The sequence below is a fragment of the Dacryopinax primogenitus genome (assembly GCF_000292625.1).
Source record: "Dacryopinax primogenitus strain DJM-731 SS1 chromosome Unknown DACRYscaffold_4, whole genome shotgun sequence".
In the NCBI taxonomy this organism is placed as follows: domain Eukaryota; kingdom Fungi; phylum Basidiomycota; class Dacrymycetes; order Dacrymycetales; family Dacrymycetaceae; genus Dacryopinax; species Dacryopinax primogenitus.
The window spans coordinates 144,827-158,521 of NW_024467201.1; the positions used below are offsets into that span (position 1 = coordinate 144,827).

Genomic DNA, 13,695 nt, shown 5'->3' on the forward strand with positions numbered 1-13,695 from the left:
TCATAAAGGCTTAGTCATGTCTCTTGACCAAGCAATGAGCTGGTGCCCTGACAGAGGAGTGGAAGTTTAGCAGGGAGTGGGGGGCTTGAAGGGGGCTGCACAATGCACCCTGTTCCATAATGTGTTCTTTTCATAGATGTCTTACATCAGGAGTCAGCAGTGGTGCCTATGCAGTGTCAGGTGTGTTTTTTGGGCAGGGAAGGGGAGGGAGAGGGGATGTACTGAATGGGGTAGTTCAGTGTGTAGGATGTGCCAGATTCTTCTGACATATTTCAGAGCATCCACATTCACAGAATTTGCCCATGTTGAATGGGAACTGATATACAGTGATGTGATTAGTGGTGTGTGTGCTGATGCAGATGAGGAAGGTACAAAAGCAGTGGATGTGTAGGTTGGATAGAGGTAGCCCAGGAAGGCAACCCAATCCTTACTATATCTCTTTGCTTTTCATATCTGCTGCCATGCCTCCCAACAACAAGGATGAAGTGATCCTCAATGGAGAAGATCAAGAAGTGACTGCCCCAGTGTCCCCTGATGCAGATGAAGCTCCCATCCTCCGGAAGCCCCATGTGGGCACCAGTTGGCAAGCATATAATAGTGAGATATCTCATGCCAAAGCAGTAATGATGAAGACGATTTATGTGTATGTCTCACTGAGCCATCTATATGGGCAAGCACTGACGAGGCTGAGTGATCCTTTTGTTGACAAGATGTCCAAGCGAGGTCACACCTGCCATGAGTTCCAGGGCAGCCAGCATTGCAAGCTCCCAAAAGACCATGCATCTCTGCAGGGCTGGTATCCAAAGGTCCACAAAAACCAGAAGAGTGGGGACAGGAGTAGGCCAATTGGCCCTGAGATCACCCTCAAACTCCACATCATTGTGTGGATGGTGAAAGATCCCCACATGACATTGGTGAATGACGTTACCCAGTCTCATACCGCCTCTGCTCTCCTGCGTGAGTGCTTATTGGGGAGAAACACGTGAAGTGGGCTCCACAGCTCCAGACTCGCTCCAAGTAATGAACACTCCAAGCCCACTGGAGCCGTAGCCATCGCAGTTGGAGCGTGGTAGGACAGGATGACGCCCTGTGACCCTCCTCCGATAGACGAAAGGGGGAGGGGATGAGGAAGGGGATATAACCACCCAGCCTAGTGCGCGGAGAGTATACCCCGTACCAATACACCAAGCACAACTCCCAAGCAAAACAACACCAGATCACATCATGTCCAGCACACACGGCGCTGTCCTCTCCCCTTCCGTCGGTCGGGAGCCCGGTACGTCCGCCCTTCCTTCTTTTCAGAGAGCTAATGACTGAACACAGATTTTGCCCAATTAGAAGGGTTCGACAACACCGGCAATTACGGAAGCTCGGTCACCCAGGGTGGGGATGAGTCGTTTTCCGGAAGACGGGGAGGAGGAGGGGAAAGAACGGGTGTGGCGGGTGGGTACGAGGGCAAGTTTAAGGGAGGAGGGGAGTTTGGGGATGTGACTCAGGATAGGCAGGGAGGGGGTTTGCAGGGCAGGACGGGGACGGGTGCGGGGGGAGAGACTGCTGGCTGGAACCCTGCTGAGGCTGTTAATGGCTCGCATAAGCAGGAACGGTGGTCCTCAGAAGAAGGGCATGCGCAGGGGTACGACATGACCGACACAGGTGCCCGGGCTGGGGAGAGGGACCCGACTGCTATCGGGGCGGGGGGTGACCCATCCAACACTGGGGATATGGGTTATTCTGATGGCAAGGCGGAGGGTGCTGCCGGGCATGGGCAGGGGAAGAAAGTAGGGTTGGGGGAGAAGATCAAGCATAAGATCCAGGAGGTGAAGGATAAGATCTGAGGAGGCTGAGCTGAGCGCATGGGACAAGTAGAATATGCTTCTGGAATGATCAATTGTATGCGTTTTCGTTCATTGGGTGCGGCAGGTATTCCCAGGCAGGATGTGCTACGATGGAAACCTCGAGTCTGGATAGAGGGGATTAAGTCAATATTCTGTTTATGCCCATTGAACGCCAAAGCAGTCTTGTACATCACCACACCGCCCACCGTATTTGCGCCCTAATGCGTCGAATGCTCTTTCCCGCAATCCCACTGCCGAGCCGCATACTCCAGTATCAGCCTTGCCCTCCTCTCACCTCCTTCACCGTGCAGCGTCGGCTTCACACCCTCCATCCACCGAGCTAACCATACCCTCAACTGTTTTTCCCCTGCTCCTTCCGCCAGCCCGCCTCGCTCTGTCACTGCTTGCCGGAGCTCGTGCACGTCTAGCCCAGGAAGGGCCGGGAGGAGGAGTTGGTCGTCTGTTTCTAGCAGGGTGAGGTGGGAGGAGAGTGTCCACCGGAGGAACGGAGTGGGGAGGTACGTGCGTAGTGAGAGGGCACTATGGGCAACTGTTAACTTATAGGATTTTCTTAGTGAAGAGAGCGGTACACACCCACAAAGCCCCTTGACGAGTTGAGGGGAGAGGTCGGCGATCCTGAACTGAGAAGTGGCCTTCTCCGAGCTTGGAGCTTGGTTCAGCGCTGCTCCGAGCTGTGCGAGAGCGGCCCGATGTTTGGTTATCCGGGCAGCTTCCATGCGCTCTTGTTGCGAAGGGAGAATGCATGTTGATGGGAGGAGAAAGGGCGCGTAGATCACTATCAGTGGAACGACTTCCTCTAATATGAGGATGGTGAGGATAAAGGGCAGCAACCTGCGAGGCATATGAGCATACATCCACATAGGGCACGAAAGGACGTACTTGATCCTATCGCTCTTATACAACTGTACAAACCTCTCTTCCCTCCACGTCCTCCCCCTCCTTTCCTCCTCACACCTCCTCCCAATATCACCCACGATCTTCCTGTGCTCGAAAAACCGTTTCGTCCCTCTCCAATAGAACTTGGCGAGCTCGATTCCCAAGCGGAACATCCGCTGCACCCAGGGCAGAAAGGGGTCTATAGGCGCCAACTGGCCTTCACGCGACGCGCGCAGCACATCAGAGATGGCGATATCGATCGCTGATCGCAGGCCGTGTGGCTGGGCAACCTCCGGTGTTGAAGGGATGGGAAGAGGCTGGGGAGCAGCATCCAATTCCGAGGGGGTGAACTTTGGTGCTGGAGGAGGGGGAGCGTTGGACTTTGATGCTTTCGCTTGGATTGGGGTTTCGGGGAGCTTGGGACTAGGCCGTAGCTCGACTTTCTTCTTCTTCCCTTCTGTGCTTGGGGGTCGTAAGGGCTGCTCCAGCTTGCGCTCAGAGGTCGTGGGGACGGTCGCGTAGAGCCGGGTGTAGCGGAGTGCTGACGGCCGGCCATGGAATGCACGTATGGAAAGCTCGCTAGTAGAGAGGAGGGGGGATTTGCTGCGGTAGAGATGTGCACTACGGGATGTTCAGTAAGTGGCGAACGATGGATGGTTAGTGAACGTACGCTTGACGCTGCACTATCACAGCGGAGAACATCAGGATTCGTAGGCTGCCAGGAAATGCTAGCAAGGTCTAGTAGTCTAGCAGATGTTAAAGGAGTGAAAGACGTTAATTAAAGAGAGGTCGCTGCTCGCTGTCTGGTTGTCGTCGTCGTCGTTCGCTGAAGAGGGCAATGACAAGCCAATTATTTTGCATCCGACGCCGAGTCCGACGCGTATCCCCGCGGCGACGTTCCGAGGACGGCGAAGACATCTCCGACGGGTTGAACAGCACCGTCCGTTTGATGATGTACTGCAAACGGGTCATATTGATTTATGCAAGTTACGATTGAATGATCTACAGGTGGAAACGTGCGCTGATGTGGAAGTTGATTGCGTTGGAGAAAGTGCAGAATGCGCAATGAGCAAGGGGGGAATACCGATCGTGCCCGCAAAGGGAGCTGTGAGTGTGACGCCGTGCACTGGGAAACAGCCGGAAATTACAGAAGAAGACATCGCTGAGTTGGGTGTACCGCCGACCCGTCAAGAAACCGCCAAGGCGTCGCCGCTGACGCGTCAATCAGATGAACTCAGCTGCCTGTGAGGGAACCGCCGTGGCGGTCGCACTCCAGCCCAGCATGGACTCGTCGTGCTCCTCAGTCCCTTCCTCGCCATCGTCCAGACCCAAATCACCGCTGACGTCTGCTTCTTCGTCCAGCACATTGCTGTCTTGTTCGTACTCCTCTTCCTGGGCGGGCAACTCGACAATGTCCAGCTTCTCATCTGCCTTGGGCCGGATGAGGCGCTCAAGCACTTCATCAAGCTGGACAAAGTTGTCATCTGTGGTCGCGAATGTACGATGCTTCTTGCTCTTCACATGCTGCATGCGGTATTAGCTCCGTTGATTTCAGTACATGTTGAACGCTTACCTGGGAGAAGTCCGCGAACTTGATGCGGCAGTTCTCACAGTAGCCCGGTTTCTTGGTCTCTTCCCGCATAGGCAACTTGAGCGTGTTCGTGCTCTTACTCTTGCGCAAAGCCGGGGCACCGTTGGTAGCGGCGGCAAGACGGTTGGTGAGAACTTGTTGGCGCAGCCTATCCTGCAGCTGCTTATTGGCAGCAGCATGACCAAGGCCGCCAGGCAGAGTAGTTCCCGAAGCTGACCGAGTAGATGTCGCAACAGCAGACGTGACACTGACGCTGTTTCCTGAAGCCGCCATATATGCGCCCGGCCTGTCATGCGACGCCTGTACGGCTATGCTTGCGTCAGGGATAGCATGCTGACCAGCTAATCGCTTGACATTATTCATGGAAAGAACTCTGCGAAGATCAGCGGACTTCTTGGACTTCTGGATTTGAGCTGGGGGCAAGAGTGATGTCGCAACTGGGGGAGGAACAGCAGATATCTCGGGACTAAGCCTAGCGAGAGGCTTCTCCTCGCTTGTCGACTCTTCATAACCGGGGCTGAACGGTCCAGAGGCGTTCTTATCCGCATATAAGCAAGGCCATGGAGCTCTTTCACCTTTGGCGGGGCGATCATACTGCTTGATCATGATGGGACAGTGTTCGCCAGACATGTCTTCGATGAGAACAAAGTAAGAACCGCGTTGGAAATAGGTGTAATCGGGACGGAGGGCGTTGGGGTCGCGTTCGCGTGTGCCGTGGAGTCGTTCGTCGGCAAGAAGATGTGAGAGATTTGGGGTGTGGGCCACAGGCGAAACGGGTAACTGTATGCGGTCCAGGACAGAAGTAAGCTCTGTTGATATTCATCAGACTTGTGCGCCCCGCGTATGCTCAAGACGTACTCTCAACACTCCACACCTTCATGCCAAAGTGGATTGCTTTGGAGAGGAGGTCATTCTTCACTGGCATAGAGTCCTCAAAGAGCAGGTTACCGTCCCTACGACCAAGAGGTGCAAGGGCAGGACGAGCGGCGTTCTTCCACTGTTGTGTAGACTGTGCCTGAGACAGTCGCTGACCTGGTTGAGACGATCTGGGAGCGACGTTCTCCTTATCGACTTCGCGTTTGGCAACAGCTTGAGGTGTACCTTCCCTGCCAGCGGTCCCTTTGGCAGCCTTGGCATCCGGTAAGACAGGACGTGTGCTGATAACGTGGGAAACCTTCTTGGAGAAGAACGTATCAACACGCTTATAATAAATTGTCAGCACCAGTGCGTGAATGGAGGTGTTTGTATGCGCACCGCTCCCAACTGGGTAACCCGTTGTGTCAACATGGAGGCGGTTGCAGTATCCAAGGAGTCGAAATGGAAGGTCCACTTAGGAAACGCAGCCGAGTACTTTTCCCTAAACTCCCTTTCCTGTGCTTCGTACTTCATGCGCTTCTCTCTCCGCTCGAGCTTGTCCTTCTCGGTCTTCGATGACTGTTTCGCCAGTCGCTTGCTTGGGGATGCGCACGTCCGTTTCGGTGCAGGAGGTTGAGCTGCATCCGAGCGAGTATCGTCACGCGTTCGTTTCGCACGATTGGCCATACGCGCCGGTGCAGAGGCTGTAAATACGTCCATGGGGTTGTCGAGGGCCCGCGGGAGATGGGAGGGTGTCATCATGTGTGCTGTTGGTTGGAGGGACGCGGAGGGTTGCGGGTCGTGTGTCCAGACAGGGCGGGGAAACGGATGCTGCGGACGGGGAGTGACTGCGACGGCTGCCATCCGACCCGTTGTCGACGGCGAGGTCGTCGATGGGAGGGAGGAAAGGAGGGGGAAGGAACGTCGAGGAGGAGGAGAAGCAGACACAAGAGCGGACGATGGAATCAAAGACGCGCGAATGCCCATTTCGAGAACGTGACTGATATCACTGCCACTAAAAAAGTCATGTGACCAAAATCAAACCGTCGTTTGCTTCCGTCAAAGCGCGAGTCGCGACTTACATCGTCCCTTGGAAGTGGTCGTCCACTATCCAATGGACTATCGAGCTGTTATGCTCCCACAACTTTCTTTCTATCCGCATTTCCTTCCACTTTTCTACCAATATCTTGACTCCAGTTACTGAAGGATCACAACATTTCGAGGCACACCGCTCACGCTCGCGTTCATACCTGCCCGTGTTGAGCGCGTCGTCTTTGGGAAGATACTGGAGAAGATGGAAGCGGAAGATGACCACGAACAAATGGGATAGACCAAATACACTCCACGAAGGCTAGTCGTCAGATGGCTCCACTCAATGTCACGCACAGTTAATGACAACGAAGCTGGTACTAGGGATAATGGTCTGTTTGTAGCAAAATGAAACATACAATTCCGATACTTCTGTTCTACAGGCTGACCTATTCCACACTCCACAAGCACAGATCAGTAAGGGATCAACCCGATCGCCTTCTTCGCTTGGTCGTTCAGCACCGGCTTCCCGTAAGGGAAATTGATGTTCCACTCTGCTTCCTGATCGCGTTTGATGATGAAGTCGCAGGGATCATGCGTGGTGCAGTAGCCTCGGTTCAAGGCTTCGATCTTGCGCGCCTTCTGCTCTTCAGTGAGGAAGGCCATCGGCTTGTAGCATATGTCTGCGACGCGAGCATTCAGAACACAGCGGACATGCAGGCTCGAGGGACCCACAGATAGCAAACCGCTTCTTGTCCTTCTTCGGGAAAGCACCGTAATGGCCCTCCCTGCTGTCCCAGAGGACGAAGTCACCGGGCTCCATAGCAGGCTTGATCCACTCGCATCCACGATCATAGAACCACTTCAGCTGCTCCTCTTCCCAGAAGAAGACGTCGCGGGTGATCCACTTCTCGGGTGGTTCCTCATGCATGTGCTCTTTGAAGTACTGCTCGAAGAGGTTCGCGCTTCCCTTGAGGACCATGAGGCCACCGTCCTCGGGGCCGTTGGGCAGCTGCGGACAGAGGTGGGACGCGTTTATAGATATGAGAGAGAGGACTGACGATATTCAGCAAGCCTTGGACACAATGAAGCTGGGGCCGGTATGCGCTCTGGTCCGAGTGCGGCCAAGGCTTGGCGTTCTCCTGTACCTGATCTAGCGGGATAGGCACGGCCAGGCTTCCTCCGTCTGTTCTCCAGTAAGCGGCGATCGCGTCTCCCAGAATATTGCTCACCAAAGGAGACAGTGAGCTCCTTAGTCCCCCACAGCTTCTCGAACAGCTCGACGATCTTCGGTTCCATCTTAGCGTCCCAGACGAACTGTGCATGGGCTATGCTGTACTGCGCGTACAGGCCGCCATAGATGTGCCTCGGGAGGTTCTTGACGTCCCACGTGGAGGGGTCCTCCCTCTTGTAACCGAGCTTGAAGCCTTCGAGCCAGTCCTCGCCAGCCTTGGCATAGTAATCCAACGCTTTCTCGCGGGAGACAACGCCCTTCACGACGACGTACTATCCCAAGAAGTGAGCAGGAACGTTCTGGACGAAGATGGCCAGCAGACGCACCCCATCACGCTGGAAGTCCTTGAGCCACTGCGGGTCATCTTCCTTCCCGATCGCGAGTTCCGGGCTGGCATTATCAGCACCAACCGGCTTTGTGAGATTGAAGTTCTTCTGATCTTGGAAGAGGACTTGAGGCATGACGAGCTGCTGTGTTCTGGGGAACTGGCCTGTGGATATGTTCGGGTGATGGGAGCGTGTCGGTCAACACGCACCCTTATATCAAGGAGAACCGAGGCACCTGTTATCCCCGCACAATCCGACCAGAGCCGAAATCCGGGGTATGACCAGAGTAGGCATGTCCGAGTGCGGGGTGCCGTCCGGGCGGAGGTGGAGCGCCGGTTTTGGTATCGAAGGATGAATGGGGCCGAACATGTGGCATTCGGCGGAAAGGGCAAGTATCGGCGGACAGGGGTGTTGTTTACCGAGGGCCGAGACCGTCAACGTCCTCTCTGACTGCCGTACATGGTCTGTCAAACGGTGCCACAACAGCCAAACAAAGGATATCCCTATTGATACGAGGAAGAATAAATTAGAGCTAGGACCAGTTGACCAGCTGGTGCTGTACTCCGACCTCCACGACGGAACCGCCGGAAGCGAGGTGGACGACTCCTGTCTCGGCCCCACAACTCTCACTTCGAATATGCATCTTCCCATCTCCCACCCACACTCCCACGACCGATTTCTCCACAATCCAACCTCCTAGGCTCAATCCCAATCCGGGTCCTCCACCAGAAACTGACGCCCGACCCCGCCCGCCGTTTCCCATGCTCGTCCGAAAGTGCATGCCAAGCCTGAATATCCCCTGTTGCAACATAGCGTCCACTGGGCGAACGGCGCACATGCACATGCTATGAACTTCAGTGTGAGGCTGCATCATGTCTTCTTTGACACTGAACGTTTGTCGTTTCCATGTGGTAGCTGGGTGCCCCGTGTCTGCAGTGTCGTTACGACCCAGCTGAGACTCTCCCAGCCAGCCACGCCAGACTCTGTTCGACCGCTCCGCCTCGTTCTGTACCAGGAACGCGGGGAACGAATGGCTTGCCTGCTCAGCGCCCCTGCTCCTGCAGTTGTCTCCTGCCGAACGGTGGTCTCGTAGAGCTGCAAGTACTGTGCCTGGAATGGAGAGGCTTGACGAGTTCTCTGCGGGGCTATAACTGGGCGCTTGTTTTGTTTGCCTTCTCGGTCAGAATACCCAGCCTATTCAGCAAGATGCTAGCATTCCTTCTCTACGCGGCAGCCACATATGCCCAAACGACATCCTACGTGTTCCCCTTCACCTCGGACACGTCTATTGTCAACGGGTACCATATCTACGGCTCCGTAGGTTCCGGCCCTACTACCGAGTTCCTCATCGACACCGGCTCCACGGGGGTGCTCATCTCCCCCCGTGCGTTAGGGACGAACTACACGCTCCTGAATGAGAACTTCTGTTTCGCCTATTCGAGCAGTAACAACACCTACCAAGGGCACTGGGTTCTCGCGCCCATCGTCTTCTCTGGCTCCGGCTCCGAGCCCGTGAGCGCGCAGACGATCCCCATCCCCGTCCGGGTGGCAACACAGTTCTGCTCCGGGGCGACAGGGAAGTGCACTACCGACCCGGGGGAGATAAGCGTCAGCATGCTCGGGGTTGGGTTGGGGAGGGGGAACATGTCCTGGGGTGGGGAGGACGGGTGCGGGAACCAAGTGCCGCTTGGGGTGAACGCTTTCCTCCAGTTGGAGGAGATGCAGCCTGGAGAAAACGCCAGTCCGGGGTATATCATCACCCCTCGCAATTCTAGCATCACACTCGGTATCACTGGCGCTAACAGCGAGGGGTTTGACTTTGTCGCACTGCAACTGGCGGGGAACGCGAGCAACGTCACCTACTCTGACTGGGTACCGCCGACGGTAGAGGTCAACGTCGCCTCGCAAACTTGGACGCCATTCAACGCCAGCCTGCTGATCGACACTGGTATCTCCTACTCAATCATCCAGTCCCCAGCCAGCGACGCTCTCCCCGGCAGCACCAGCAGGGGTGTAACAACAGTCTCCAACGGGACGAGCCTCAACCTCACCCTCCCCTCCCTGGGCGGGCAAGAGCTGTACGCGTTCGTCACTGGCCAACCTGGTGCGCCGGCGTACGTCAGCTGGAGGCATGCAGCTGCCCCGTTTGTGAATACCGGAAGGGGGGCATTGGGGGAGTTCGATTACCTGTTTGACGCGAGAAGGGGGAGAGTGGGATTCGCGTTCAATAGGACGGTGTGATGGGTGGGTGTACCCCGTGATCGGTTGTTTATGGCGTGCTCATACTTTGATGACAAGGGATGGACCGGTTCCGCAGCATAGTGAGTGTATTGGATGCCGTTGAGGGCGATGCTCTGGTGGTGTGAGACAGGATCGGGAGATATGATATGATAACGATCTAAAGAGATGTGACGGGGATTAATGTGCCTTCTGTTGTTAACAGTTGCTAATTGCTAGTAGTTGTTGAAGTACTAGTTCTTAATGATGATATTAACATCAATATTAACAACCATTGTCAGTGGATAATCACACGATGTGATTGGCCGATGGTCCAGCCCCTTCCGGCCAATGATGCCGAAATGACATCACGCGGCGTTTCCGTTGGTGGACCGTTTCTTCTATGCCGAGCACACAATATATACCTCCATCCTCCTCATTTCTAATTCAATGCACAGCTGTCGTATTACACTGACAAAAAGGGTGTATGCGCTTCCCTCTTCGACTGACCACCACCATCTTGTTCCCTATAACTCGCTCTCTCACTCTTCCAACACCGCGCATATACGTACCTCTTAGAACATACAGGACACACACGCATAGGATGGCAACTCACACCGTCGAATTGGCTGCAAGCGACATACAAGATGGGCAGATGTATGCGCTCTTCTTGTTTCTATAGACGAGAGCTGAACAGGAACAGGAAGGAGATCGACTTTGGTGCGGAGGACCAGAAGGTCCTCGTCTCCCGTATCGGGGATAACGGTATGTCCCTTTTATCCTCTTATCACAGCGCGAAGGCTGAGGGAAGACAGTGTATGCGACCAGCGCGTTCTGCACCCATTACGGCGCTCCTTTAGCTAGTGAGTGCTGTCGTATATGCGACTGGAGCGAGTGCTGAGACCGTGCAGAGGGCGTGTTGGCTGCTAATGGCCGTGTGACATGGTACGCCTCCTTCCCTTGTCTGATCCCGTGACTAAATCCCCGGGTAGCCCATGGCATTCCGCTTGTTTCTCTGTCAAGACCGGTGATATCGAGGACGGACCCGCCCGTGACGCGCTGCACTGCTTCACAGCCGTGCTGTCGGAAGACAAGAGCAAGATCACCGTCACTGCCCCTGTGGAAGAGACAAAGAAGGCGAACAAGGAACGCAAGCCGTTCGCTAGGAGTAAGTATGCGGGCGCGAAGGATGAGGGCAAGGGGGTCGTTATCGTTGGTGGTGGTGCAGGAGGTTTGGGTGCCGCAGAGGCCTTGCGTGAGGTGTGTTCCTTCTCATGTAGATGAGGGGAAGAGGCTGACGAGAGTTCTAGTACGGCTACACGGGCAAGGTGACCATGTACACGAAAGAGCACAACGCGCCTATCGACCGCCCCAAGCTGTCCAAGTCTCTCCTAGACGAGCCTTCCAAGCTTGAATGGCGTCCCGCTTCCGTCCTCCGGCACACATTCGGAATCGACCTCCACACCGGAACAGAAGTCACCGCTGTGGACACCAAGGCGAAGACGGTGACTGTCCATGGTGAGGCGGTCGGGTATGACAAGCTTGTGCTTGCACCTGGTAGCTGGCCTAACAGGATCCCCATTCCTGGTGCGGACTTTCAGAACGTATTCACTCTCAGGAACATCGATGATACAAAGAAGATGCAGGGTGAGACTGCGCCGTCTCGGTCCCTGTCCCTACAGGCAACTCGTTTTGACATGCCTTGTCAGGTCTGAAGCACAAAGGCAAGCACCTCGTCGTCATTGGTTCGAGCTTCATCAGCATGGAACTCGTCGCGGTGGTCATGAAGAACGAGCCTGCATCGCTACACGTCATCGGTATGGAGACAGTGCCATTTGAGCGTGTGCTGGGCAAGGAGATCGGACAGGCGCTCATGAAGGTGCCTTTCCCCTGCTCCTGCACTTGTCTCCAGGGTGACTGACTAACACACACGCAGTTCTTCGAGAAGAACGGCGTTACATTCCACATGGAGCAGAAGACGACCGCTATCCACGGCCCGCCCACTGTCCTAGGGCACGTCACCGGGACGCACAAAGCCGAGTCTGTCGCGCTAGGAGACGGCACGGTGCTCAAAGCGGACTACGTCGTTATGGGTGTCGGTGTGCGCCCTGCGACCCAGTTCCTAGCTAACAACCCCTCATTCACGCTTGAACGAGACGGGGGCCTGAAAGTGGACACAGAACTTCGTGTACTCGGGCTGGAGGACGTCTTCGCCGTAGGGGACATCGCCCATTACCCAGTGGACGAAGTGGGCACTCTGCGCAGAATCGAGCATTGGAACGTCGCGACCGATCATGGGCGATCCGTAGGAGCGCTCATCGCCGGCTCTCCCCACCCGTACGGCAGGATCCCTATATTCTGGTCAGCTCTGGGCCAGCAACTTCGCTACTGCGGCATAGGGATCAACTTCGACTCTGTCATCTTGCGCGGGAACGCCGAGGAGCTCAAGTTCATCGCCTTCTACGTTCAGGGGGAGACGGTCCTTGCAGTAGTGAGCATGCAGAACGATCCTGTGGTGATGAAATGCGCCGAGCTGCTGAGGCACGGGCTTATGCCTAGTGCGACAGAGTTGAGGCAGGGGAAGGTATGCCCGGTTCTTGCAGATGTGGGTGTGGGTGGCAAGCTGACTGTGTATAGGATCCGATGGAGATCGACGTTTCTTCGAGTCATGCGGTGCTTAAGAAATGATCGACTGACCGGTGGAGCGCAGGTGCACTGAGCACAGGGAGTATGAGAGTGAGGTGTATAATCAGAAATTCTAAGAATTAAAACGAAGGAATGAGATCTCGGTTGTCTGTCATCAATGTTCCTTGATTGATTGCCCGGAGAGCACATGCGGAGATTAGTCCCTCGAGAGTTTAAGCATCGAGCGATATGCTGGATTAGGCGTTCACTTGTTGACGCGAGATCTTACATTAAACGCACACATTTCCTGCTACCGTTACAGATACGTACAACCGTACAAAGAGCACGGCAGCAAGACCCGTCTCCTCGTCCCACTCTCACCAAACCCAGCTCTGTACTTCCCTCACGTGCACAGAGCCTCCAACATCTTCTCCAGAGCACGCATCAACTCCTCATGCGCGCGGACCACCGTCCGCCTAACGTAGCCCAACAACCCGAGAGGCGCCCAAATCTCTGCGCGCTCCTCGACCCTCGTCCACCCCTTCCTCCCATCCCCATTCCCATTCCCATTCCCTTGCTCCCCCGACGGGGAGGCAGACGCAGCACTTGCGGGCATAGGGAGCGCACCGACGTTCCATACCGTTCTGAGCTTGACGCCTAGCGCTGCTTTGGGACTCGGGGGTATCCCACCTGGATGACGTGTGAACCCGGCAGTATAGGTCATCTCATAGGGAAACAGAGGAAATAGAGCCGGTCGGTGATCTCTCATGTTTCCTCTTCGATGTCCTCTGACACGCCAGGGACGGGAAATACCGGCCCGGGTTCTGAAGGTTGGACTTGGACTTGTTTGTCTTCGCTGTTGGGAGGGTCTGAGGAGGGCGGACTGCGGGAGAGGGGAAGTCGCCGACAGCTGAGGACGAGCGGGTTGAGCAGGATCAGTGCTTCGGGACTGTGGACGACTTTCAGGACTTGGTCTACCGGGAAAGGGAGATCTCGGGTTGTGGTGACGGTTGTGTGAAGTTGGAACATCTTGGGATGTTGGGCAAAAATGGCGAAGGGGGGGGGGGGGGGGGGGGGGGTTTTGGG

General features: G+C 55.4%; 7 protein-coding genes across 7 annotated transcripts; 3 read left to right on the plus strand and 4 right to left on the minus strand.

The window, feature by feature from the left end:
• Window positions 1-1,224: 1,224 nt before the first annotated feature.
• On the plus strand, window positions 1,225-1,835 carry DACRYDRAFT_105074 (uncharacterized protein; the record flags this gene model as incomplete). Its single annotated transcript, XM_040768030.1, has 2 exons — window positions 1,225-1,276; window positions 1,324-1,835. 2 exons carry the CDS (start codon window positions 1,225-1,227, stop codon window positions 1,833-1,835), a joined length of 564 nt encoding a protein of 187 aa, XP_040630897.1.
• A 60-nt stretch (window positions 1,836-1,895) lies between these two features.
• Window positions 1,896-3,434, minus strand: DACRYDRAFT_114441 (uncharacterized protein; the record flags this gene model as incomplete). The annotated part of the gene is made up of 4 exons (XM_040769822.1): window positions 1,896-2,375; window positions 2,430-2,687; window positions 2,736-3,353; window positions 3,403-3,434. The coding sequence occupies 4 exons, from the start codon at window positions 3,432-3,434 to the stop codon at window positions 2,054-2,056; spliced, it is 1,230 nt and encodes a 409-aa protein (XP_040630898.1). The 3' UTR covers window positions 1,896-2,053.
• A 522-nt stretch (window positions 3,435-3,956) lies between these two features.
• On the minus strand, window positions 3,957-6,165 carry DACRYDRAFT_105076 (uncharacterized protein; the record flags this gene model as incomplete). The annotated part of the gene is made up of 4 exons (XM_040768031.1): window positions 3,957-4,256; window positions 4,306-5,132; window positions 5,182-5,524; window positions 5,578-6,165. The coding sequence occupies 4 exons, from the start codon at window positions 6,163-6,165 to the stop codon at window positions 3,957-3,959; spliced, it is 2,058 nt and encodes a 685-aa protein (XP_040630899.1).
• Window positions 6,166-6,681: 516 nt separating this feature from the next.
• On the minus strand, window positions 6,682-7,710 carry DACRYDRAFT_48106 (uncharacterized protein; the record flags this gene model as incomplete). The annotated part of the gene is made up of 4 exons (XM_040774805.1): window positions 6,682-6,890; window positions 6,943-7,219; window positions 7,269-7,393; window positions 7,440-7,710. Coding segments are annotated over 4 exons (882 nt in total), but the record flags the coding sequence as incomplete, so codon positions are not given.
• Window positions 7,711-8,973: 1,263 nt separating this feature from the next.
• Window positions 8,974-10,008, plus strand: DACRYDRAFT_105078 (uncharacterized protein; the record flags this gene model as incomplete). The annotated part of the gene is made up of 1 exon (XM_040768032.1): window positions 8,974-10,008. One exon carries the CDS (start codon window positions 8,974-8,976, stop codon window positions 10,006-10,008), a length of 1,035 nt encoding a protein of 344 aa, XP_040630901.1.
• Window positions 10,009-10,588: 580 nt separating this feature from the next.
• On the plus strand, window positions 10,589-12,672 carry DACRYDRAFT_105079 (flavo protein; the record flags this gene model as incomplete). The annotated part of the gene is made up of 9 exons (XM_040768033.1): window positions 10,589-10,641; window positions 10,688-10,749; window positions 10,800-10,847; window positions 10,896-10,929; window positions 10,977-11,244; window positions 11,295-11,631; window positions 11,694-11,863; window positions 11,921-12,568; window positions 12,622-12,672. The coding sequence occupies 9 exons, from the start codon at window positions 10,589-10,591 to the stop codon at window positions 12,670-12,672; spliced, it is 1,671 nt and encodes a 556-aa protein (XP_040630902.1).
• Window positions 12,673-12,887: 215 nt separating this feature from the next.
• Window positions 12,888-13,467, minus strand: DACRYDRAFT_93479 (uncharacterized protein). The gene has a single exon (XM_040777159.1). The coding sequence runs from the start codon at window positions 13,376-13,378 to the stop codon at window positions 13,013-13,015; it is 366 nt and encodes a 121-aa protein (XP_040630903.1). The 5' UTR covers window positions 13,379-13,467; the 3' UTR covers window positions 12,888-13,012.
• Between the last annotated feature and the right edge of the window lie 228 nt (window positions 13,468-13,695).

Bases quoted from the DNA above. Each gene is read 5' to 3' on its own strand.
- DACRYDRAFT_93479 (XM_040777159.1), bottom strand. From the start codon at position 13,378: ATGAGAGATCACCGACCGGCTCTATTTCCTCTGTTTCCCTATGAGATG.